Genomic DNA, 26,933 nt, shown 5'->3' on the forward strand with positions numbered 1-26,933 from the left:
CCTCTTCCTTCCAGCTGATCTTCCTTCAGCTGATCACTATGTGTCTCCTCCTCCTCCTCCTCTTTCTATTTCTCTCTGATCAGAATCGTCCATGTTTGCTCTCCCGCCCCCTTCTTTCCTCCCTCTCTCTCCCTCTCTCTCTCTCCCTCCCTCTCTCTCCTTACCCCTCATCCCCGATGTCTCTCGTCCCGCCTGCACTTAGAGCAGGCTGACTGGCGGAGTGTTGTTGTCCCTGACGGAGGGCAGAGGGAGCAGCACAGGAATCTCAGTGTCGACCACGACTCAGAGGACCCCGCCTCCACCCCGACCCCCTTTCCACCTTCACTGCCCTCTCCTCCTATCACTCCTCTTTCCTTCTCTCTCTTTTTTTTTATGGGGGGTCTGTTTGAGGGATCTGATATGTTTAGCCTTCACCATGAACCCAACAGTGAAGATCCACCTTCAGAATGGGACCCACTTTAACACCTACATGTACCAGGTAGGGACTCAGCTACCCGTACACTTTGTGGATATTCCCGGTGAAGGATTGTTTTCCAGCTCAAATAACTCTCTCTGTGGTCTCCACGTGTCCTTGCCTGAGTATTGATTTCAGTGCTGATGACTCTTTTCTAGGGCTGAGATATGGCCTCCTCTCCTCTCCACCTCTTCCTCCCCTCCCTCCCTCCTTTTTTTCACCACCGTGTCTCAATCAAACTGCGAAAAGAATGATTAATGCTTCGCAGCGATGCAAATTGCATATTGGTTTTTTTAGAAATGTGGGCGCGCCCTCCTCCTCCAGTGGAGGCTTTTCCAGCGGCTGATGTGGCATCATTGCATGTTTTCAACTCCCCCAATTGTCCAAGAAAATAAAGAAGATAAATATCTGTCATGCACCGATGAGGAGTTCTCTCTTCCCTTCAGCGATGGCAGCGTGTTTATTACAGCGTGAGTGCAAGAGGTGGACTCTCTCTCTCTCTCTCTCTCTGATGCACAACAAAAAACTCTTTGTGTTTCTCCTTTCATCCGAGCAGAGGAAGTATTCCCCCTCTCTTCCTTTCCTTTCTGCCTTTGTCCCTCTTTCTGGTGCAGTATTTGTTTCGCTTTAATGAAGAAAACTGGGATACATGAATGGATGCTATTCCTGGCTCAGGCCTTCTTCAGTGGGCAGACAGGGGAGGGGAGGGGGAAAGTTTAGATATGTGCAAGGATTCGACAACTTTTGTTTGCTGAAGCATAAGAAAAGGATATTTTGCAAACCCGAGTGAGAGAGACACAGTTGATGTGTCAGCTGTCGCTGTAAAAAAATGCTTTTGCTGCGTCAATCAACTTTTTGGCCTCTGATCAGGGTATTAAATGACTTTTGATTTGCATGTTTTCACAGTGATGGGTTATTGGGGGCGGGTTTATTGCCAGGTTTCATTTGAAAAACTGGTTAGAACTCTTCTAGATTTACTTCTGCTTGGGGGTTTCACACAGAAATCCCAGCTTTTCCAAGGTGTTCAGGGATTTACCGAGCTGTATTGACGCGGGGCGTATTTGCTGTTGTGTTATCAGCGTTCCAGAAGTGAGTCCAGAGCTGGCGCGGCTTCTGTCAGTCTTGGCGTTATCCCTAATGTGATTCACTTAGGCTGATTTGCTCATGACTCACAGTAATTATTCAGAAGCCTAATTTGAATACATCTGTCTCAGCCTTGAAGAAGAATGGGAAATGTGTGTCTGCTCTTTCCATGTTCTGCACTCAAGCTTTTGGAAAAGTTTGCAGTCAGCTGTGACATCATCGTACAGAGGGACGATCTGTGTTTGTGTTTCTAGCGCGTGCACCCACGTGGATGTGCGTACTGATTTGAACGCTCGTGCAAAGTTTGGATGCCGCTCGAACACTTCCCTTTCCCTAATGAGCCGTCGGCATGGAAACGGCTGCAGTGTGCCCTGTGGCGTCATGGCAACAGATTACTCAATGCCTTCTTAGGGCCAACACCCAGGCAAGGTGTTGTGGTGGTGGTGGTGATGGCGTTTGTCACATTTTCTTGTGTGTGCGTTGACTAAGATTTGTCAGAGGAAGGTCGAGTCCACCTCCATCCTCCACTCTCTCTCTCTGCAGTGGTAAAGAGTTACAGAGCTGTGATATCTGAGTCTCCCCGAGGACTCACTCATTCTCCAGTCCCCGACTCTCTCCGCATTCATCTTCAGTGTGGCACTCCTAAGTGAATTACCACGATTTACATCGGAGTTAATTTAGTGTCTTTTGGTGGCGCGCAGAGTGGAGCAGAGTGATTATATACGATCTCTGATGAGGTGTTTTCTTCTGCTCTGCTTCTTCGCAGCAAATGATTATTTCTGTGGGTGTCCTGGAGATGCTGGATCTTTTCAGGGTTTGCACTGTACGGTTTGTGCCACATTCCCACAAAATCACCCAAATAACCGCTTTTTTATCCTGATTTCTGGGTCTGTTTACAGAATAGACATGCAGTTCTTTCAGTCACACTTTGCTGTGATGCACAATTTCACTGACTGCCCTTTTAAATGTTTATGTGAGCGCGTGTTCACAGATGTAAAACACCGTTGGAGCATCCTCATATTGGCACAAATGATACCGCACATCACATCCCTAACCTGTGAGTCACAGGACGTGTGAATGAGTTAACAGTCTTGTTTACAGTATGCATCTCTTTTTCTTCCTCTTCCTCCCACCGACTGACGTTTGCAGACAGGATGCCCCGCCTCACTGTTGTCATCGATTTATATTTGTTTTGGCTTCAATCTCTCTCGTCTTGTTAATCTACCCACACGCAGCAGAAGTTACCATAAAGTTAAAGAGGCTATTTGTTGTTCAGTGCATTCATCATTTTAAATCTACGCTACTGTATGTGTAATATCTGACACATCCCTGGAGTTGTCAAAGGAGTGTGGATTTATACAAAAAACCCTTTTTGCCTTGTCTGAACCTACTTTTCTATTTTCACCCCAAAAGACCTGCAGAGAAGAAATGAAAGAACATGTTCCACTGTGCCGAGAGTTATACTTTAAGCTAAGAGAGCTAAGAGAAGGGAAGGAAAAAGGAAATATTGCATTCCAAACACAACAGGTTGTCTGCTTGTATTGCAAAACAGTGAACAACTCGTAAACAACATTTAGTCAGTTTCCGAAGAGAAACAGAAAAATAGGTCAGGAAAAAAATAAATAAATATGAGCTCCACTAGTGTTTTGTTAGTACAGCAGTGTTTAAGTGTGATTATGTGGCGTTTAAACGCTAAAACACCTCATAGATAAATCTCTTTTCAGTGGACACTGCAAGTCATGCATTGTTACTGAAATCAACCCTCTTAAAATCAGAAGATATTGGCAGTAACAAATCATGTCATGGCGCTATCAGGAGGATATTTTGTTCTTTCTCTTTTTCTATTGTGCGTCTCTCAGACGCTGTCTTATAATAGAGACGACGATGACAGCTTTCATAGCAACACTCTGAAATGGAGAGGGACTCTCTGGGATTGATGGATTCATAAATAGCTGATCATAGTCGGGATGTTTCGACAGAAGAAATATGATCGGAGATAAGACACACAACACAGAACAGGACGCAGCCAGCCAGCCACACACGAGCGCATGCAAACAACCGCCGGTGACAGACATCTTTCAAAAGATCCAAAATTAAAAGATTCAATTCAGATTCCGGCGGGATCGGACTTTAAAGAAGAGTTCGGGTTCGCTGCTTGCTGTCGGTAACACACAGAAGTACCACGCTTTAAAAGACCTAAACGATTCCTGAAATATCATTTGTAATTCATCCTATTGATAAAACGCAACGTGCTGGAAGGAAGCTCGTCAGTCCTGGGATCCGATATGTTGACTAAGAGTTTTATCTTGTGGAACTCGTGAAGAAGGAATGTAAAACACTGAGGCATCAGTCGGATACATGCAAAGGAATGCAGCTTTTAGTACCATGAAAACTGTTGCAGTGAGTGAACTGAGTGAAGTGTACTTACTAGTCAGTCATTTAACTGACTGACCAAAAAGTTATCACATCATCCGCGATGAATGCTAAAGCACCTGCCTTCCATGAACTCATACACACACACACACACACACACACACACACATACTGTATTGCCATCAGAAGGTCCGGAAGTATTTTTGTTTTACTATGGATATCCACACACTCAGTTTGCTGCATACAGCTCATATTCTTTATCATGTAGTGAGTGAGGGGACAGTTCAGGTTTCATGTGTGTGTGTTGTAGGTGAACAGCTGACCTCTTACAGACACACACACACACAAGGACAAGCACACTCAACTATAAGCACACTCTCATTAAACCTTATATATATATATTTTTGGATTGCATGTATGTGAGAGAGACTTTTTTTTTTATCTGACTGCACTCCACTCTCTTCCCCTCGCTCTCTGCACACACACACACACACACACACACACACACACACACACACAGCATTTCCATCCTTTAATCCCAAACTGCTTAAGGAAGCGAAGGGGGAGAAATCCCTTTACAATGTCTGGGCTCAGCAGTGTTTGGTAACTACTTGCTATCTCACATTGTGGTTGGAGGCAGAAGAACAGCGTTTCCTCCAGACGCCCAGAACCTTTTCTCCGCTCTACACGATATACTCTCTGACAGATGTCGAGGTTGTGTTGTCAAATAGCTGCGTCTGTATCTGACTTTTGTGTGAAGTTGAATAAACATCCTGGGATCTTTTGCATGGTGTGTGTGTGTGTGTGGAGCTGCCACAGGAAGGCGTTAGATAGATCTTCATGAGAAATTAAATAGAACTTTTTTTGTTTTTGTCTAGACAGTGATGTGCTATATTTTATATATAGCACTTCTCTGTTCTATTATATAATATTCCCAACATGTGTTTCATACCTTCATCTATTCTTAGTTATTTGTCAGCACATGCTTCTCACATTTGTTTTTGTTTCTGAGCGCTGAAGCGGTTTGTGGGGCGATACGGAGAGGAGCTTCGGAAAAAGGCTGAAGGGATGAGGAGACGAAGCGGAAAGCGTGAGAGGTGGCCACGATCTGAAAGAGACAGCGAGCTTAAACATCTGTTGGTGGATTTGGGCTGAGCTCCTGTCTATTGGTGCGCCCCTGTGGAATAAGGGAAAGTAAAATGAACATGCTGACCCATTTTTCCTCCCAGCGCTCCTTCCTTTTCTCCCCTCACCAGTTGCTCCCTTCCACCCCAGGGACTTGTTTTTCTTTTTTTGCATGCAGCGTGATGTGCGGGGTGAACAGATAAGTTTGTTTGTTTGTTTGTCTAAGATCTGAATTACGTGATTCAGATTATTATTCACTCAGTTCGGCTGCTGTGTGCGTGTTTTGCCTGTCCCACTTGATGTAATGTTGTTTTTATATTCATACATTTACTCCAGTACAATTTTGAGGTACTTCTACTTAAGTATTTTTACTTTATGCCAATTTTGAGGTACTTCTACTTAAGTATTTTTACTTTATGCTACTTTACATTTCTACTCCACCACATTTCAGATGCATTTGTACTTTTTATTACATTTGTCTTAGATTATATTAGTTATCCTCAGATTTATTTATAATAAAAGATTATTCCAACTATGTATAATTATAATATATAATTATAGGTTACGCTACCCAGCAGTACATAAAGTAATTAAAATGATACAATACAACATTATTTGGAAGTGGACTTTTACTTGTAATAGAGTATTTTTACACTTTAGTATTGCTACATTGACTTAAAGTTGAGTATTTTTACACTTTAGTATTGCTACATTGACTTAAAGTTCTTCTTCCTCCTCTGTCTATAGTAAAGTAAAACATTTTTACGGTTTACAGGACAAACGTTAAAAGTGCAGACATTCAGATTGCTCCTCCGATTGAAACATTATGTGTAAAGCTAGTGGACGCATTACTGCGAAGTGAAAGTCAAAAAGTTCAATCAAATGTTGGAATGTCCAGATCACATTTTGTATATTCGGATTTCTTTTTAGTATCCTGCAGCTGCATACTTGTACACTAGTCTACACTAGTCAGTGTGTGTCCTATGTTCCGGATAACCATTGGCTGTTACAACCAGTTTACCACTGTTAAACTGGAGGCCAAAATATGTCTCATACACGGCATATACAGAACCTAAAACGTATGGTTACAGACACAAAGGTGTATTAAAACACATTTTCAACTAGGCCTGACACAAAATGCATTGTTATCTTTGCTATGGCAAATATATATATGAAGTGTTCGATTTTAAAGAAGCGATTCATGCCCAGCGTTTGTTCGAGTCATCAGTGAGAAATGTGAGACCAAGAGTGCAGTGTCATGGCTTGCAGGGAGTACCAGGACTTCAAAAAATGTGTGTGTGTGTGTGTGTGTGTGTGTGTGCATCTGTGTTTGTGTTTGAGAGAAGCAAAGAGAGCGTGAGCCTCTGGATATTGTTTTGGACTAAAGCCATGCTTACAGGAGATGCCAACAAAGCACCAAGTGACGTTAAAACATGCGTGCACACACACACACACACACACACACACACACACAGCAAACAGCAAACAAAACAAACAGCCACCTAATCCCTGCTCCTGTGTGATCAAACCACACTTAATATTAGAAATGAACTTCCAGAAGAAAGTGTGTGAGTCACAGGCTCGTCCTCTGCTGTGCACGGTGACGTCAGGTTCTCGCCCTTTGTAAATCTAATCGATGGCGGGCAGAATTAGTATGAAGCCGGGAGAGTGGGAAATGCCCTCTGACATAAGAATTGACTGCTTAGATATCAGCAAGACAAATCATGAAATATTGGTCGTACAAGAAGAATAAAAGCACTTTTCTTCCACTGATGTGAAGAGACTTGTGTGAGGACCAATTTTACACTTCTATAATTCATCTGAGCGGGGCAGAATTTGGAGACCTTATAATCTCGGACCAGAGCAGGTGAAACTTATCATTCTCAGCAAAAGACACCTGACATTGGATTTGGATCAGGACATTTTTTTTTAAAGTTATCTTGCAGTGCTGGATGGTAAGGGCCTGCTGCTGATCTCTAGCCAGGTACTGCAGTTTGTCACAGAAAAGCCTCTCATTATATTTTAAAACACACTCTTAAAGGTCACTTGCTTTTTGAAATTAACAGTGTCGTAATATCTTTACAGACCTTTGACCGCTGTGATTTTAAAGGACCGGTTCACCCCAAAATGAAAAATCGCACGGCGAGATGCCGTTAAAGTTTATATACTGTAAAAACCAAACACACAGCAGAATAGCGCTGCAGTTCCATCACATCGTTCTCCCGAACTAATAAAGTTAATGGAGCCATCGCTTTACAGCTCCAAAAGAGCATAAAATGTCCATCAAATGTGCAATATGTGGTTGTTTGCAGAGCTGTGAACTGTGACACTATCTTGAAGTGTGTGGGAGATGGCTGCGATGAAACATGGAAACGGCACGCTCAACAGTACAGAAGTACATTTTTGTATTTTTTCATCGAACATGCCAGAGATATAACGAGGCCATGCTTAAAGGAATAGCACAACATTTGGGGGAAATATACGCGTTCACTTTCTTGCCAGATTGTTTGTATTCAATCTAAATATGATGGTACAAGCGAGTAACCATTGACTCTGGCCAAAAGTAAGCAGCACTTCATTTTACATGTTTTTAATTAGGGAGCTTTGGAGGTGCTGGTAGGAGGATTTTGGACAGAGTCAGGCTCAGCTAATTGGCTGCTGGCTTTAGCTTCATATTTAGTGTACAAGAACGTGAATAAGGATGATTTCCAAAATGGTTTTTTCGACTGACATGGAAACGTGGACAAAATGTCTTGTTCTGCTGCATTGTGGCCATAACGCCTCTGAGCTTTTTCTCACGTCTGCTCAGTACAACTTTGTTATGTTACTGCGACGTCAAAAGTACATATGATATTAACAAGGATAGTCAATAGCATCTGAGATCTGCATCTGTATTCTATGCTGTACAACATGACTGAATGTTAGTCTGGAAATTGCTCGAAACCTGGCATTTCTGACAGACTGAGTGAATTTTCAACAATCCAGAAACCACTGTGGTCCAACTGCAAGCCGTTCATTGGTTGACTTTTCAAAATGTGGGGCTATAAAGGATATCAGGAGAGCCGCAAGTGCTTGAAAGCTTCAGTGAAGTGCGTGCGCCATCTGTCAACATTGAGGAGTGTGAAGAAAGAAACATCAATAAATCAAATGGCTCTTAAGTGAAATACACTTTTCACACGCCGCTAAGAATTCATTTCAAGTAATCTATACTCGCGTTAATAATGAAAAGTCTTTGGGAAATGGATTTTATGGATGTATTGATTGTTGTGTTGAGTAAGGTGACCCTGTTTGTCCTGAAACTACAATCACAGGAGTTCAGAATGTTTTCAAAAGATGAGTTTAGACATTCGTTTAACCTCTTTTTTGCATTAGTCTTCATGGATTTGGCATATTATTTCAACTGGACCTTTGTCAAGGGATAATGTCCAATGAACCAGAGGTGTCCCACGTAACTCCCCATTGTCCATTAATTCCTATAATGGACATGCCAAAGGTGCTTATGCTGCTTATACCATAGTCACATGCCCAAGAAACACATTTATATTTTCATGTTTCAAATTAAAAATCTAAAGTTTTTCTTGAGGTTCTTATGCAGTGAAACTGAGTAAATAGGACAAACCTTAGATCCAGCTTGGCAACATGTGATATTTCTAGTCTAGCCTTCAGCTCAGCTGTGAGCAAGTAAGGACTTACGTTACGACGTTTCAAAGTCAGAAACGTTGCGTACATTTGACAAACTGTAAATATAATTTGACAGTATGTCTAACAACAGGAATAGCTATCCAGCCATGTCAAATCAATATCAAAGGGCATTTTTTCAAGATATATGTTCCATGTCTTTGAAAACCATATATGTCACTGTGACAAATTTCACAATGACAAATATGTGGCAGCATTTACTCTGGTGCTTGAGTCTTTCAGGGCAGGTGACCTTCAATTTACATTTCTTTTCTTGTCCAAGGTATTTATTTCCAACATTTTTTCTGTAAATGTATCTTCCAAATTCTGCAACTCAATAGTCAATATAATGCAAACATGAAGAAGACATCCCAAAAATGTGTCAAACTGTTTTTCATCAGGATAGCAAACAAGTTGAGTATCTATCCAATGATGTTAAAGATTTAAAAAGAAAATATGTTAACAGTGAATTATATTTGTACACACAAGTTTAATTAATTCATTCATTTTTATTATTTAATCAGTACCTTGTAGATCCTCCGTGAGAGCCTCTTGTCTTGCTTCCAGGTAGAGTTTGGGGATTTCCCTCGAACCTTTGATACAATACAGCTGTAGCTTTCATTGAATCGCTGACACACGTTTCCTATTGCTGGATGGATCCGTTCCAACTCGTTGTACAACTACAGGTGAAAAATGTATGAGATTTATTCAGTATCCGAGTCCAAGCTACATGTAACTTTTCATGCCATAAAACCCTTGAAATTAACTGTCATTACTTTAATTACATTATATGGATAAGAATCCCAGCTATCACTTTTTGATGCATTTTCACTTACCACAGCCGGTGTAGGGTATTTCTTGACGGTTTCCTCCACAGTCATGCCATCTGCTATCTCCTTTTGCCACCATGCAAAGGTTTGCTGCATACGGTCTTGTGTAGTCATGGGGTCTGGATGCATCTTCTGGTACTGGCTATGTAACATCTTCACGTGAGCATCAATGGAGGATGGATCCTCACCAAGAACACTTGACGCCTAAAGAGAATTCAAATACACATGCGACTCAAACCAGGAACCATTATGAAATGTTTGTTACTGTTAATGCACACCAAGAAACCGAGAGAACAAGCTGTGGCTGTCTGGGACGAGATGTCAGCCAAGACCTTCTGCTGGTCTTGACTACAACACTGCTGGAGCTACTTAGTAGGTCCTATATCAGGAATTAATGCACAACCTGCAGCCAATCAGAATCAAGTTAATACACTGCGTATGTGTCTCAGCATCAGCAAGCATCCACATCTTGCTCAAAATGCTGTTTCCTCACTTCTTTTTGTACTTGCTACTGTATTTCCATGGCATTGCGGTGGCCACAGTCGCTCAGCTGAGGTTGTGTTTATGCAGATCAGATAGCACAGTGCCATTTGGGGCACTTCCACACACTCAGAGCGCCTCTTATCACAGGCTGGCAGAAAGCACTTCCCTCGGACAACAAGTTTTCTCCTAAGAGAAGCCAGCCTGAACTGCTCGTTATTTAAACCTGCCCCAACAGCTGATAAAGGGAGCAGCAGTGTGAGCATCCTGTGCTGCTCTGCGCCACCAAAATTGTAAAAAAAAACTGGTCAGCCACGCCCGCATGTACTGTAGCTGCATATGTGCTCAGTATCACAGAGGTAAAGAGCCTTATGTTGATCAGTAACACAGCATTAACCTCTGTATGGGTGTGTGTTGTGTGTTGTGTAGGAGTTTGCCACCCTGACGAAGGAGCTGAACATATGCCGGGAGCAGCTGCTGGAGAAAGAGGAGGAAATATCGGAGCTGAAAGCTGAAAGGAACAACACTAGGGTACGTGTGTGTGTGTGTGTGTGTGTGTGTGTGTGTGTGTGTGTGTGTGTGTGTGTGTGTGTGTGTTTGAGTGCATGCATGTGCATACATAATTGCAAGTGTGTGGTGATGCTGATGAAAACAAACAATGTTTCTAAGCTTGAAATTAGTATTCTCTTTGGTCTTGTATGCATGTGTGTGTGTGTGTGTGTGTGTGTGTGTGTGTGTGTGTTTGCTGTAGCTGCTGTTGGAGCACCTGGAGTGTCTGGTGTCTCGTCACGAACGCAGTCTGAGGATGACAGTGGTGAAGAGACAGGCACCCCCACCATCTGGAGTCTCCAGCGAGGTGGAGGTCCTCAAAGCCCTGAAGTCGCTATTTGAACACCACAAGGCTCTGGATGAAAAGGTGGACACACACACACACACACACACACACACACACACACACACACACACACACACACACACACACACATAAGGGCTGCAGTCTGGTCACAGACAGTCACGACTTGATATTTCCATCAGTCCCGTCACACACACCACTTTGCCCTGCCCTCCTTCACTAATTAACTTTGATCAATTACGTTTTGTTGGTTGTTTTCTCAGTGTTTAGCTTTTAATGAACCTTCCTGATTTTCAAAGTAAAAGTTCTCAGTTGAAGGGAAGACATTGTTGCTGAAAGAAGTAAAAGCAAAAAAGTGGTAATTATCAATAAATTAAGACAGAAAATGGGAGTTAAAGTTAAAAACAGGGACAAATTCCTAATAAAATATGAGAATATACTTATACAATTAGAAATAATAAAACTCTTTGCTCTGTTGAGGTAAATGAAATGCTCTTATTTTGTCCTCTGGACTTTGTCTTGATGTGTGTGTGTGTTCCTGGTGTGTTCTTGTCAGGTACGTGAAAGGCTCCGGGTGGCTCTGGAAAGGGTGGCCACCCTGGAGGGACAGCTAGCAACTACCACGCAAGAGGTGAGGTGTGTGAATGTGTGTGTATAAGTGTGTGTGTATAAGTGTGCAGGTGTGTGTTTCTATGTGTAGTTATTGGTAAGTGAAACATCTGTTCGGTCCCTAGCAGACATCTGTTGAAGCCTCAAGTCTGATCTGATATATGCTTCAAGTGTCACGCCGGGTGAGAGGCTCTGTACCCTCAGCCCTCTGTTCATGCACACACACACACACACATACATATATTTAAATATGTCATAAAAGAAATAATTTCAAGATAAAATTATGCTAAATGTTCATAGCAGGTTTCAAGTCAAAGCTTGTAAAGTTGCTCTGATCACACAGTTTTATAAGAGGAGCAGACCCTCCCTCATTTATCCTGAGTCTCTAGTTATGTAAAATACGGTAGAGCATGTTGTCTGAAGCATGCCGGCAGCCTGAGAGCTTCCCTTTTGAGTTTTGTTCTAAGATTCACTGAGGGGAAAAGAAAAGACAGTAAATGTGTGAGTTAGTTCATTGTTCTTTTTTTATTTCTTTTCTTTTCTTTTTTAATCTACATTTCAGTTGAACACGGTGAGACAAAGGAAGGACGGTGACTCAGTGGAGCGAACAGATGGATCCAAGCCTACATGGAAGGTCTTCCTGGCTGTGTGATTGTTTTTCTGCTCTGTGCTTCATCTTACGTCTGCCTGTAGTATCCGTCTGTCTGTCTGTCTTTGTCTCTTAGTTCGGACTTTCTTTCACATACGCACGCACACAGTTATCGGAGCTAAATGTAGCATGAATCCCCCCCTTTCACCTTTCTGGTAGTTCGGATAACATTAAAGCTCTCGCTCTCTATTCAAGCACTGTCTTCTATGGTTTGAGGCCGGCCCTGAAACAAGCACACATTATGTAACTGTGTCTGGGTCCGTCCACAGGGAGTAACAAACCTGCCTGCGATTAAACAGCACAGCCTGTTTGTATCTCAGATGGAAATCGCCTTCCACTGTACCGGTCTGGGCAGATGAGGATGAGCAGTACAAGATCCAATTACTTTGGCTCATATTACTCTGGCTTAAGGATAGAGGAGAGCCAAAAAGAAGTGTCAGTACACAGAAGTTTTATTTAAAGGAATAATTAAATGTGAAAATCAATAAGTTGCCATGAAAAGGGGATGAGAGCAAGAAGACTGTATCAAAGCACAGCCACAGACAGAAAAGATGAAGCGACTATTTCTAGAGAGCATTAGGAGGGACGAGTGTAGCCTAGATGTGCAAGCACACGCTTTGCCAGGACTTTTATCCATGAAAGCCGCTGCCCTGCTGACACTCACTGCCCCCGGATGTTACAACCAGCACTCCTTAGGGGATATTTTTAATTTAAAACACCATAAAACTATCATGACCGCATGTATGTTTTCAGCAGGAACCCTAAACCAAGACTATCTCAGAGCCATGTCATTTCTAAACGCTACACATCGTCAGTCAGATGGGGCTATTTTCCAAAGTCCATGGGAGTAGATCTAATGAGTTTATACGGCTAAACCGGAGTCATGCACAATTGCACAAATCACCAGGTGTCTTATTATTATACGGATTCACACCCGTTAGACCTGTTTCCCCCCAGTGTTTATGTTTCTGTAAGGCGTTCACGAGGAGGCAAAATTGGAACATGAGGGAGTGGAGGGGGTCCCACTAACTTTGGCTGCCCACTGTGTTGCCTGTCTGAGTATGTGTCCCTGATGGTTCGTTTAATTAAGGCCCTGGAATTAACTGCACTCTGAGCTGAAAAGAGAAGAGAAACAACATCAAAACAGCCTAATCTCATACAGCACACTCCTTTTTTATGTAGGCCATCCAACGATATCAGTTCTGCAACTCTCAATAGCCACAGCATGCAAATGTGTCTCTGAAATACATTTTGTGTGAGTCTATATAGATCCATTAATTGTGTGTGTCCACCCTACAGAGACTGCCCAACGGCTCCATAGACGCACACGACGATGGCGGCCGGGTGTCCGAGCTTCAGGAGCTGTTGGATCGGACCAATAAGGAGTTGGCCCAGAGCCGCGAGCACTCTGCCACCCTCAACGCCCGTTTGGCCGAGCTCGAGGCCGAGCTTACGAATGCACGCAGAGAACTGAGCCGCAGTGAGGAGCTGTCAATCAAACAACAGAGGGAACAGAGAGAGGTGAGGGAAAAAAACATGATCTATATTAATACATTACTATATAAAAACTCAAACTAAAGAACTATACATTGAGATATTCTTCTACAGAGAAACAGATGGTTAGGACACACCACACACACACACACAGTATTGTGTTGTGTTCTTGTGTTTTACACTAAAAAAGACTTGATTTGAAAGCGAGACATTGGAAAGGTGTTCAGCGTTACTCAGAAGTAACGCCTGCTTTCCTCGTTGATGCATTGTCACGTAACATGAACTCCATTGACAAGCCAGACGTGCTCAAACTCAGGCTCATCAAACTATGGCTTCATAGCAGACTAGTCCAGCTTTATTTGATGTGGTTGTACTTCATGATGAGTTCCTCCTCAGCACAAGACTGCCCGGGCTAAAGAGCCTCTCCATGGGCAAGGTTGTTGTGGTTGTTGAATTCAGACGCCGACATTAAATATGCAATAATTTCATTTTTTAAAGGAAGCTGCATCCTCCCCATTAAAAGTAAAAAACTGTGCATGAAAAGTTTGATTGACTTCTGTCCATCCATTAAATAACAATCAAACTAGTTCTTCGGTTAACTGTATTATGATTACTGAATTCAGGAACAGTAATGTGATTACAGTGTCTTGTAATGGGTTAGTAGATCCTTTATATTATTCATTAATTATATTAATGATATTATAATTTATATTATAAGGAACTTGGGCCTCATCATGCACATTGGTGCAGGCGTTTCTCTCCTGATTTCCCTGTTAGTGATGTTGATGTTGTTGCATCCGCAGAGAGAGGACATGGAAGAGAGGATAACAACGTTAGAGAAACGCTACCTGGCTGCTCAGCGGGAGACCACGCACATCCACGACCTCAACGACAAACTGGAGAATGAACTGGCCACCAAGGACTCACTGCACCGACAGGTAACACACGCACAACGGGTTGTTTTGTTGTTGTAAAGGGTTGTGCACAAGAGAGAGTAACTTGAAATGTGTTCCTGTACCTGCCTCCCTGCTCTGTTATTGAAGCCTTAAGGCTTAAGGATTATGAATGTGCTGTGTCATTATTCTGCTATGCTCAGGCCTCCTTAGGATGTGTTACAATCCTCAGATGTTGTTAAGTGACACCCTAAAAATGGCACATTTGTCTCGATGCAAGGTCACTTAATGTTCTCTTTCTGTCTCTCTTGCATCAATTTAATATTTCATGCGCCGATGTCGTCCGCCAATAAAGCTGGGACAGTAATAAAGTCAGAAAACCAAAAGTGTGACGATGTACAGTATGTAAGCCACTGAAGAATATTAAAGTCAGTGAGGGGGCGAGCATCCTACTCGAAGGTTCATGTGTAGTTCAGGGTGAATGTGGGTTCAGCTCCAGATAGGGAACATCCACCATTCGTGCCCATCTGTCGTGTCCTTGCAACTCGCTGGCTGCACTACACTGATTACACCTCTCTTGTGATCGCACTAACCTCGCCTCTTTTTTCGTTTTGTGTGTCTGTGTGTGTGTGTGTGTGTGTGTGTGTGTGTGTGTGTGTGTGTCAGAGCGAGGAGAAGGTGCGCCAGCTGCAAGAGATGCTGGAGATGGCAGAGCAGAGGCTGGCTCAGACCATGAGGAAGGCCGAGACGCTGCCAGAGGTGGAAGCTGAACTGGCACAGAGAGTGGCAGCACTTTCCAAGGTAACACACACACACACACAAATAGCAGATGATACTGATGCAACAAAACGAGAATCAGCGATTTAAATAGCGGACAGAATCAGATATACATATCAACACAGATTCAGAGCTCATGCATGGAGGCAGTTGTACTTATATGTAAGTGTCTCCCCCTACAGGCTGAGGAGCGGCATGGCAACGTGGAAGAGCGGCTCAGACAGCTGGAGTCACAACTGGAGGAGAAGAACCAAGAGCTAGGAAGGGTGTGTGTGCATATGTGTGCATATGTGTGTGTGTGGTGTGCACCAGCCCTGCAGGATTTCTCTGACCTCTCACTATATTGTGTGTGTTTGTGTACGGGGGGGTGGCTGGGCTGATGCTTCACAGTCGGACGCCTTGACTCTTGGCTCTGTGCTCCCTCATGCATACCCGCGCATACACAAGCACACAGGACAGACACACACACACATATGAGCTTTTCCGGTGCATCGTTGCATGAATTTGAACCAAATCCACATATTTTGCTGCAACACACGCCCCCTCCCCTCGCTATAAGACTGATTGGCTGCTATCTTTAGACTCTGAATAATTCACGCAAGGCTAATTTCTATCTCCTCGTGTGTGAGCTCATGACTATATTTAGTTAAAGGAGCTCTCCGAGGACGCAGATTTGTGTTTGTCTGCGTTAATTTGCTTTAATGATATTACTGTAGAATGCACATTAAGCACAACGCTCCCCATTGAAGAGAAGGCGTTTAACCCTTTTTCATCATCATGTAAATGACTGTAATTAAATCATTCTGGCTGCGAGATCCATTGTTGGCCAAGAAGACCTATATCTGGCAGCCAGTGATCTTGGGCTGAATACACACTTCATCCTTTTTAATCTATGCAGAGATGCTTGATTAGTTGCATAAATACACGCAAATGGAGTCTCTGTCAAAGAGAAAATTTGATGATCTCCCTTCTCTCTCTCTCTCTCCGCTCATCAGGCTCGTCAAAGAGAGAAAATGAACGAGGAGCACAACAAGCGTTTGTCTGACACGGTGGATCGTCTGCTCACCGAGTCCAACGAAAGACTGCAGCTCCATCTGAAGGAACGCATGGCTGCCCTGGAGGACAAGGCAAGGCCTTCATCTGAGCGGCGGCTCCTATTGCTGTTGTTATTGCCTTGCAGAACTGATGAATATACAGTAGCACATGTTCTGCCCGGACCAGCAGATTTGTTTTTGACACAGTTTCGTGATTTTCCCGTGTAGAACTCCCTCATCCAGGACCTCGAGAACTGCCAGAAACAGCTCGAAGAATTTCACCACACCAGGGTCAGTAAGACGTAAATGAATCAACTCCAATCACTGAAAGTGCACAATATCAGTAATTAAGTACACTTATGTAGTGCTTGTACTCCACTAAACTATTTCCATGTTATGCTACTTTATACTTTTATTCCACTGCAGAGGGAAATATTATATTTTTTTTATCCATTTGATTTGTTCACATCTGTAGTTAGAGGTTATTTAGAAACAACTGAGTTTATAAAATATACAGCAGGATTGTAGGTTAAGCTACCCAACAGTACACACATTGAGTATCTGACATTGGCTTAATTAAACCTTAAAACATAGTTAGACAATATGTGTTCAAGTATTCTGACACGAGAATAGATCTTCTCATCTTTCCCTCAACAAGAAAGCAAATGAGTGTTTCCAACACAAACCCATGAACTGCCCATGATGCCTCTCACTCCCTCAGGAACGGCTGATTGGAGAGATCGAGAAGTTGAGGAATGAGATCGACCATTTGAAACGTCGCAGCGGGGCGTTTGGAGACGGAACCCACCCTCGGTACGCACGGACTCACATACATACACGTCCTGTAACGTGGCACCGCGTTGATTGTTGATGTTTCTCTGCTCTGCGTGACCTCAGGTCTCACCTGGGGAGCTCCAGTGACCTTCGCTTCTCTGTGGTGGAGGGCCAAGACGGCCACTACAGCACAACTGTGATCAGGCGAGCGCAGAAGGGCCGACTGTCAGCGCTACGAGACGACCCAAACAAGGTGCTGATAACGTCTTTATCGGGGGCCGAAACAAGCTCACAGTTCCTCACATACACATACACTTAGCAGGAGGGCCAACTTGCAGATGACAAGGTCACGTGTGGACTGTTCTTCTAACGGCATACAGCTCCTTAACAATAAAGTTCATGTCTGCTTTGCTAATAAGTGTCAGTGCTTGGCTCACGTATGATGATCTTCATACCATTCTCTACTAACCTCTCTGTCTCTCTGTCTCTCTCTCACCTGCTGCCATGGACATGCTGTCTGATGTAAGTTCCCTGTTCATCCATTTCTTCTCATAACTGGCCACACACTCCCGCAAGTGTCATGTTTTTTATATTTTTTACATGTATGCATTTAATTAACGTAGCACGTCCTTGAGGTTAATTTATTTATAATGAAAACTGTTGCATGTTGCATCTAGCACATGGACTGTCAAACACACATTTTAAAGCTTGTGTGCTTGTTGTCTCCAGGTGTGCGCCGTGTTCGAACAGGACTACCCATCTCTGCGTGGGAGCGTCAGCCACCTCCTCGGCAGCGACATCGAGCCAGAGTCAGACCTGGATGATGACGTTAGCTCGGCCCTGCTTTCTCCCAGCGGCCAATCAGACGCTCAGACTCTCGCTCTCATGCTGCAGGAGCAGCTTGACGCTATCAACGAAGAGATAAGGTGCCAAAAATCGCAGGCACATTAGATTACAGCACATGACAGTTTCATGGTCCCCATGTGGGAAATTTTGGATCAGCGCAGCTGCAAGAAACAGGATACAGATAAGAAGAGAACAAAGTATTAAAGATAATACAACAAATAATTACAAGAGGAGGGACATTTTGAAGATGCCACAGCAAATAAAGCTGCCGCTGTTTCCTCTTGTTAATGCAATACACGAAGGCCTGTGGCCAGACAGGATGCACCGGGGCTGATAGTGGCGTTAGATATAGAGACGATGACATGTAGATAAGACTCCTCACTCTTTGGCTCTGTTTCCAGCTGGAAGAGGATGCTGTTTATTGCAGTTTACAGTAAACAAGGTTCTCTTGTGACACCTCAGAATATGCTTCTGGTGAGGAGATGCAAAATAGATGCTGATTATGCTGCAGAGGAGCCAGACTCCCTTGAAGTAATAAAAATAATGCTTGTGCTATAAATTGCATTTTTATATAATCCAATCTTTGCCAGGATCTTCGCATTGTTATGTTTTTACTCAATTGTAAATAATAGAGAAATAAATTCTGATTATCACGCAGAATAAACAAAGTTGTACTCTCTAATCACTAAGTGATTTTATCCAAGCTTTTAACTACATATAAAGACATTCATTCACAGTCATACACAGTGTGTATTGTTGTTTAATGGATGAGTATGTGTGTGTGCATGTTTGCGCCTGTGCAGGATGATCCAGGTGGAGAGAGAGTCAGCAGACCTCCGCTCGGACGAGATTGAATCTCGGGTGAACAGCGGCAGCATGGACGGACTCAACGTGACGCTTCGACCCCGAGCCCTGCCCACCTCCGCCACCGCACAGTCCCTGGCGTCATCCTCTTCCCCGCCCACCAGCGGCCACTCCACGCCTAAACACCACTCACGCAACGCCAGCCACCATCTAGGCATCATGACTCTGGTCAGTCACACACACACAAACAGCAGTATGTTCATCGTAAAACGCTGTATTTGTAACTGTGTGTTGTTTCGTCCGATAGCCAAGTGACTTGAGGAAACACCGCAGGAAAGTAGCAGTAAGTTTGCAGACACGACAACTAAAATTGTATTTTTGTTTTTTTGTCCTGCGGGTGAAAAAAGCTGAATTGCAATTTGTGACTCTTCTTCTAGTCTCCAGTGGAAGTGGACAAAGCTACCATCAAGTGTGAGACATCACCTCCCTCGTCCCCCCGTAGTTTACGGCTGGAAACCAATTTCGCCCAGTTCACAGGCAGTCTGGAGGATGGACGAGGGTAAACACACACACACACACACACACACACACACACACACAGATAGCACAGTGTAATAAATCAACACCAGTAGAGACTCAACTTCAACTTTGAATGGTGATGATTGTAGTGGCTCAAGTGGGATCTAAATAATGAATCTTTGCATTGCACAGCATCATATAACATATCACAGATTATCATTTCTTCTTGCAGCAAGCAGAAGAAAGGCATCAAGTCGTCTATCGGTCGATTGTTTGGGAAGAAGGAGAAGGGGGGTCGAATGGAGCAGACTGTAGGCAGAGACGGACAGCCTCTACCGGCCCTTTCAGGTCCACTTCAGTCCACTAAATACCCGTACACCCACACTGCTGCAGACTGTGTGAGATTATGTGTGATTAATGGGGATATAAATGAACGCTGTTTTGCTGTATTTCAGATTTTGAGATGGGTATCGGTGACACCATGACTCTGGGAAAACTGGGAACTCAGGCTGAGAGAGACCGCAGGATGAAGAAAAAGTAAAATCATTTCTCTCTCTGACTTTGTGTGTTGTTTCTCTCGCCCTTGTAATTTTAATATATTCACAAAGCATTTTCTATGGTAATTCTTCTTCCTTTCTTTGTCCGTTTCTAATTCCCTCGTTAGACACGAGCTTCTGGAAGACGCCAGGAAAAGAGGCCTGGCATTTGCCCAGTGGGACGGCCCTACTGTTGTCTCCTGGCTAGAGGTGCTCCCTTAATCTACTTTTATGTCAGCCAGCCATAAAGTTTAACAAAACCTCCCTGTGTGTTGCTGCCTTTATGTCAAACTGCTGCTTACATCCAGTCCAGTGATGTGAAATCAGACCATTACAGCCTGATCCGCACTCCCTTCGCCCTCCTATCTGACCTTTTATGGCGATAATGGAGGTAATGTTTGAATGTCTTGATGACTCTCACCAGCTGTGGGTGGGTATGCCGGCGTGGTATGTGGCAGCCTGCCGCGCCAACGTGAAGAGCGGAGCCATCATGTCAGCTCTTTCAGACACAGAGATCCAGCGGGAGATTGGCATTAGCAACCCTCTGCACCGACTCAAACTCCGCTTGGCCATCCAGGAGATGGTCTCCCTCACCAGCCCGTCGGCACCACTTACCTCCAGAACGGTAAAAAACTAAATACAGCAAACACACCTCCATGATCACACATACATGGCTTTCTTCATGCATGTCAGCGTGCATACACGACCTGCACCAAAATGTAATCCTGGATTGTATGAAGCTGAACACATTACCACACAAAAACCTCCTTCACTGTTGGGCTTAATGTTCACTCTGCACCTTGGGGTGATTGCCCCTCACTTATTTTTGTTTTCTGACCACAGTGTAGGTGTGGTTTATGCCTTTTCCACTGAGGTTGACTCGTCCTTTGCTGCTGCCATAAATTGCATGATGTTCTGTGGGAAAAACGACACACGAATAGTGCCAGATATAGCGACGAGCTACCTGCCTGAAATACACTCTCTCCCTTGGCGTCACTGAACACAATGTTTGTCTGTGTGTGTGTGTGTGTGTGTGTTTGTCTGCGTCCGTGTGTGTGTGTGTGCGTGTGTGCGGCGGGGGTCGCTACGTGTGAAAATACACACGAGTGCATTTTTGGATGTGTGTGTGCGCGTGTGTGTTTGGGTGTGTTTTCGTCCTCTGAGCAGTCCTCCGGAAATGTGTGGGTGACTCATGAAGAGATGGAGAACCTGGCTTCCTCCACTAAAGCGGTCAGTACCATCTGGGTGCTCCCCTCCCTTCCCCCCCCCCCACCCACCCACCAAACACTCTCTCACACTCACGACGTCCTCACCGCGACACACATATGTCATCTCCCCGAAGACCCCCTACATCACACATACTAACAGCAGTTTGTGCTCGTGCCTGCTATTTGTACGTGGGTGTCGGATGTGAGCGTCATAACCTGTGGTCATGTGGTCTGTGTGTACAGATAGCTGATATGATTGAAGGTTGACTGCAGAGAGAGAGCTGTGTGTGTGTGTGTGTGTGTGTGTGTGTGTGTGTGTGTGTGTGTGTGTTTGTTTCTGAATGTGCAATATGTGTGTCTCACTAACCTTGTATATTGTTTCTACCATGCTGCCACTCAGGACAATGAGGAGGGCAGCTGGGCACAGGTGAGAACTGCTAACATCTGTCTGCACACACTCTTTACTAACACACACACACACACACACACACACACACACACACACACACAAATAGGTGTTTTTGAATAAGCAGCCGTTTCACCTTCAATATGTTCTGTACACAGTAATTGGGAAAGTAGACACGGAGGCAAAGTAGGTGAGACACATAATATTCAGCAGGAACAAAAATGTTCTACAAGGAAACAGAAGAACTGGGTCATCTTTTCTGTAAAGTCACGTAGCTGCCGAGGGCTCAAGTGTCATGTTCTGAGCAACCGCAAACTAAATTCTGCTTGTTGTACTCGACTGTTTGGATAAAGACTAAAGACGAATGATGTAGATTTTATTACCGTTCATCAGCAACATAACCCATCATCTCATATTTGAGCAATTTGCGTCGTCATGGTCCTCCCTCACCATTGTTTTTACTTCATCTACCTGATTAGGCGTCTTCTCAGGACTGTGTGTGTGCAGTTTGATTGACATTTCTCTCACTCTCCTGCTACCTTTGTGGCGTCTATCGGAGGTGGGATAACTAATGCTTTGGTCATTTTTAAAAGGCCCTTTTCACAGCAGACATTTTGACCTCTGTTCACACCTGCTTTTTCCCCTATCGTGGCACGGCCATATGTTGTCTGTGGGCAAAAAAAAAGGTTTGGTGACCTCCTGTAATTCCCAGCTTAATTCTGCCCGACGTCAAACAGAGCCGAGGTCTAGTCAGAGAGAATGAAAACACCTGCAGGACCCTTAAAAATACGAGATGCTCGTGGAAACTCAAAACAAAATGTTTTTTTTAATGTTTGTTACAGAAACATATTTTGACTCAACTGTAAAACTAATTTCAAAACACTTACCTACATAATACCTGGCACATTTTTATTTAGTGACGAGTGCCTACGACACGAGTCAACTATTAATCTTCTGCGGGTTTCTTCCTACTTACTATTCATCTTCTGCCCTTTTTTGACGATTAATGCGGCCTACAGTGGTGAGAGGAGCCCAACATATTATATATCAAAACGTGCGTTTTCATCCCGAATCGAGATTTGCAAGTTTTATGCGAATTTTCACGAAAAACTGCAAAAAATTTCTCATAGGAATGAACGGGGGAAAAAAAATCATTTTCAACAATGAACTGCTCTGGCATACTTTCACTGGGAGACTTCATTTAAACTTTAAAATGTAGGTACTCTTGCCTTCTCTTCAGTGATTCACTACACTCATCGACAGCTTTTACCGTTTTTAAACTATCAAAGCTTAAAGTTGAGCAGGTTTTTACTCAAATTTCTGGGTTTATAATGGATGTGTATTGCGCGGAATGTTTGAGCTAGAGTGGATGACATCATCAGCTAGAGTGAGGAGCAGAGAGAAAAATCCGTGAAAAAATAAAACGTATTCGACTACCGTGGCCTCAAATGCCCCACTACAGACATGATTTATACATAGAAACGTAGGAAAATTTGTCTTCTCACTCACATTCGTCTGCTAAAGCTGTCAGCCTTATAGTTTTGGCGTAACACACAAAGATGCGCCACCAACACCCATCCACAGCCCTATAGACTGCCATGTTAAAAAGGCGGGAACATTTCTGGAGGAAAGCAGAAGTAACGCTTCTTTGAATCGCTCTAAAGGTCACATTTCTTCACTTTATCAACACAAAATAACTATGTACACGTTCAGGAAGGGCTCAGGATGCTCCCAGTGATTTCAGTTCAATGATTGGAAATACGGTTTGGCCAGAAATCCTTCCTGATCGAGGGGTGGTCTCAGCATTTTCTCTCTCTCTCTGTCAGCATTTCCAACGGACATTCTAACAGGTGCAGTAACTGCTCTGCTGATTAGGGCCGGCAGGCAGAAGCCCAGCGGCGGCCATTTTAGCAGTTATTGGCACTTAATTTGAACTTGTCTGTCTAAAATGACAGAGACAGAGACAGCAGAGCAGCTAGCGCGTTAGCTGTAAAGACATGCTAATTGCTAACATTAGCGGCCAATGCTAACATGCTAATGCTGACATGCTAAGACCCCCCAGCAACAGCCCACTCGTCACTCTCAAAATTTCTGCGGGAATTTATGTTTGTTACAGCACATATTTTAACTCAACTGTAAAACAAATTTCAAAACACTTACCTGGCACATTTTTAATGAATTATTAGCACCACAGATTAGTGGCACAGATTAGTATCATTACGTCCTCTTCTCCCTGTAGACTCTGGCGTACGGCGACATGAATCATGAGTGGATAGGGAACGAGTGGCTGCCCAGCCTCGGCCTGCCTCAGTACCGCTCCTACTTCATGGAGTGTCTGGTGGACGCACGCATGCTGGACCACCTGACCAAGAAGGACCTGAGGAGCCACCTCAAAATGGTGGACAGCTTTCATAGGTCGGTCTGTAAGCGAGGGCAAATAGCAAATCAGCCTCACCTGATCACAACGTTAGAACGTGAACGTGAGAAGACTAACGATGCTTGTTTGTCTTGTCATGTTTGTGTGTGTTTGTGTGTGTGTTTGCGTGTGTTCCAGGGCTAGTCTGCAGTATGGGATTATGTGCTTGAAGAGACTCAATTATGACAGAAAAGACCTGGAGCGCCGGAGAGAGGACAGCCAACACGACATGAAAGGTACACTTTACACACACCCTGGTACACACAGTGACCAAAAACACGCACTAGTTTACTAGTGCATCAGGCCAGAGTACCACCTAGTGGTTTCGCCTGATATTGTCAATTTGGCTTGAGCACTGAAACAGCTGCACCAAAGCCAACCGAAGCAGGCCTGCAATCTTATGATCCAAAGCTCCACATACCAAGAGTAGTACACACACACACACACACACACACACATGCACAAACACTTAGATCCAGTGAGCCCTCTCGCCCTTTTGACCTTGAGCTCTGCACATGAACTTGACTCAGCTGTCATGTCAAATCACAATCCTGTCCTGTTTATACACACACACACACACACACACACACACACACACACACACACCGCCTGTTCCAATTTGGAAAGCTGGCTGACAGCTGTGCTTTAAATGAACAAAGGGAGTGTGCCAGTGAGTTGACACTATGTGGACACGCACATTATCTCCTTCTCTCTCTCTCTCTCTGTTTCTTTCTCTTTCTAGCAACTCTCGGTCGAAATCGAGTCACATGTTTCTAACGCCGTGCTGAAGCACCATGAATCTGAGAGAATCTGAGCCGCTCTCTTTTCCTTTTTAGATGTGTTGGTGTGGACCAACGAGCAGGTGATCCACTGGGTCCTGTCCATCGGTTTGAGGGAGTATAGCGGCAACTTGTTGGAGAGCGGTGTCCACGGAGCGCTCATCTCTCTGGACGAGACCTTCGACTACAGCAGCCTAGCGCTCATCCTGCAGATCCCTATGCAGAACACACAGGTGGTTATAGAGGAGAAGACAACTGTTTACACTGAACTGAAGAAGATCAATAAGATTTACCCAGTCAACACTTACTTTCTTCCCCAGTACCTTAAGGTCATGGCAAGCCTTTGGCCTTTCTGCAAACACACCGTCTTCCAGCAAACACAGTTGTCTCTGGTTTTTATGAGCTTGGGTGACGCAGTGTTTTCTGTGCAGTCAGCATTTTCTACTTCTGCTCCTACTGCTGGATGCTTGGTGCCAACATTTACTCCTGCTTCATATTCTGTATCAATGTAAACTCTGATCAAAAACATGCTCTGTTGTCCTCACTTGAAAGACGTTCCCAGTTTCATTACAGATTACTTGAACAAAAAAATCATGAAGGTGACTCCTATCTGTCATTTTCGGGTATTTCCAGAGCTTTCATTGACTCGTTGCCATCAGACTCTGGTTGGTTAAGTCATACCTTCACCTGCTGACAGACGTTGTGTGCGTGCTTCTTTCTTTTCAGGCACGGCAGGTTCTGGAGAGAGAGTTTAACAACCTGTTAGCCTTGGGGACCGACCGTCGACTAGAGGAGGTGACGCCTCAAGCTGCCGCTTTGATCAAAAACAATACTGTTGAAAAATGACCAATCGCCTGACCTCGCTTTCCCCCCCCTCCCTGTAGAGTGGCGACGACAAGTCTTTTCGACGCTCTCCATCATGGCGCAAAAGGTTTCGGGCACGTGAGGGAGGGGCGGGTCTGGGCATGATGGCAGGCTCCATGGAAACCTTGCCTGCTGGCTTCCGCATGCCCTCCATGTCCATGCCGCCCTCTGTGAATTTGATGCCCAAAAAACAGCTGCAGCCTGAAGGTGTGGTACAATACTAACCAAACTCCTCTACCTCAGCTTCTGTATTTTTTTTGTGAGTATCTATGGGCTTCTTTCTGCTTGTCCTGACTGACTAACCGCATGCTGTGTCCTCTCTGTCTTGCTGTGCCCGAACCCCTCTCAAGCTCCTCCCCCGGCGCCCCCGAGACTCGACCCCTCGGCTGTGCGGACCTATTCATGCTAACTTCTCTCTGCTTACTAACAGGAGCGCTAATGCTGACAGGTAAGCTGACAGATCACTACCTGAAACTGCTGAACTTACAGGTCAGTGCGCTTTTAACCAGCATTGTCCAGCTGTGTGGCATGAGGAAGACATGTGGCACTAACTTTGCAGATGCGAGGTAATGTATTGATATGTGTATCTGGCTGATTTGAAGCCTTGTAGCTCGTGAATTATGTGTAAAAATGATGCTTGAAGTGACACACCCACACAGAGTTTTAGCGACTTATGAAAATTATCCATTTAGTTTTTCAGTTTCAGAGACAGATATTTTTCTCAGAAGTTGGTTGAGACCAAAAAAGAGTCAAAAAGTAGAGTGAGTATTGGACTTCATCCACAAAAACGAATGCAAATCGACACTTTCGTTGAACAGTTTCAATAGTGTATGAATGTTATTGTCAAGAAATCCCATGAAAAGACGGAAACCAACAATAAATTCAGCTATTCAACACATTGAACACTGACATTAAAACACATATATAAGCCATATCCTTAGTGACATGTTCCTTTGTTTTTATGAACATGAGCATTTTATTTTAATTGTCAATCACACACACACACACACACACACACATATATATATATATATATAGGCCCAAAATACGAATGCACAATGCGTATAAATCCACAACAGAAAATAGTCACTCCTGTAACTGTTTTAAGAAATTATTATATTTTTTATGGAGGTGAAACTATATATCATAGACTATATATTTGCAACCTGTTTTTACATCTTCAGTCATAATCAGACCGTGTAGGGAAGTTGATTATTGTTAATTGTGACATTTTCATGGAAATTGTTGATAATTGGAAAAATATTTCAAACACAGTGCTACTCGAGTACTCGAGTCCGGTCTCTCTCCGGTCTTGGACTCATTGGTATTTGCACTCTTCTAGTTGGTCTCGACCAACTTTTCTCCTTCAGAACAGTGACATCTGTGCTGCTTAACAGATGCCTGTTATTTGTTTGTATTTGTATTTTCCGTTGGCAGCCCAGGAGACAC

At 43.8% G+C, this 26,933-nt stretch overlaps 1 protein-coding gene across 9 annotated transcripts in view; it reads left to right on the forward strand.

The window, feature by feature from the left end:
* Window positions 1-26,933, forward strand: part of ppfia4 (PTPRF interacting protein alpha 4) — a 52,223-nt gene that overhangs the window by 24,406 nt on the left and 884 nt on the right. The window contains exons 1-29 of one of the 9 annotated variants that reach the window (XM_027279835.1): window positions 189-478; window positions 10,453-10,554; window positions 10,775-10,939; window positions 11,433-11,507; window positions 12,048-12,119; window positions 13,434-13,655; window positions 14,432-14,566; window positions 15,188-15,322; window positions 15,481-15,564; window positions 16,294-16,425; window positions 16,561-16,623; window positions 17,054-17,145; window positions 17,230-17,359; window positions 17,836-18,032; window positions 18,756-18,984; window positions 19,064-19,099; window positions 19,194-19,315; window positions 19,508-19,623; window positions 19,731-19,812; window positions 19,940-20,021; window positions 20,236-20,436; window positions 20,979-21,041; window positions 21,420-21,446; window positions 23,665-23,840; window positions 23,980-24,077; window positions 24,678-24,853; window positions 25,347-25,415; window positions 25,505-25,691; window positions 25,835-25,932. In XM_027279835.1, the coding sequence (XP_027135636.1) occupies window positions 416-478; window positions 10,453-10,554; window positions 10,775-10,939; window positions 11,433-11,507; window positions 12,048-12,119; window positions 13,434-13,655; window positions 14,432-14,566; window positions 15,188-15,322; window positions 15,481-15,564; window positions 16,294-16,425; window positions 16,561-16,623; window positions 17,054-17,145; window positions 17,230-17,359; window positions 17,836-18,032; window positions 18,756-18,984; window positions 19,064-19,099; window positions 19,194-19,315; window positions 19,508-19,623; window positions 19,731-19,812; window positions 19,940-20,021; window positions 20,236-20,436; window positions 20,979-21,041; window positions 21,420-21,446; window positions 23,665-23,840; window positions 23,980-24,077; window positions 24,678-24,853; window positions 25,347-25,415; window positions 25,505-25,691; window positions 25,835-25,893 (3,390 nt within the window). In that variant the 5' untranslated portion in view covers window positions 189-415 and the 3' untranslated portion in view covers window positions 25,894-25,932. Of the gene's footprint in view, window positions 1-188; window positions 479-10,452; window positions 10,555-10,774; window positions 10,940-11,432; window positions 11,508-12,047; window positions 12,120-13,433; window positions 13,656-14,431; window positions 14,567-15,187; window positions 15,323-15,480; window positions 15,565-16,293; window positions 16,426-16,560; window positions 16,624-17,053; window positions 17,146-17,229; window positions 17,360-17,835; window positions 18,033-18,755; window positions 18,985-19,063; window positions 19,100-19,193; window positions 19,316-19,507; window positions 19,624-19,730; window positions 19,813-19,939; window positions 20,022-20,235; window positions 20,437-20,978; window positions 21,042-21,419; window positions 21,447-23,664; window positions 23,841-23,979; window positions 24,078-24,677; window positions 24,854-25,346; window positions 25,416-25,504; window positions 25,692-25,834; window positions 25,933-26,933 lie in introns of those variants that run through there. The other 8 variants (XM_027279829.1, XM_027279831.1, XM_027279830.1 and 5 more) reach the window with 8 other exon arrangements.

Source organism: Larimichthys crocea, chromosome VI, assembly GCF_000972845.2.
Source record: "Larimichthys crocea isolate SSNF chromosome VI, L_crocea_2.0, whole genome shotgun sequence".
NCBI classification, from domain to species: Eukaryota; Metazoa; Chordata; class Actinopteri; family Sciaenidae; genus Larimichthys; species Larimichthys crocea.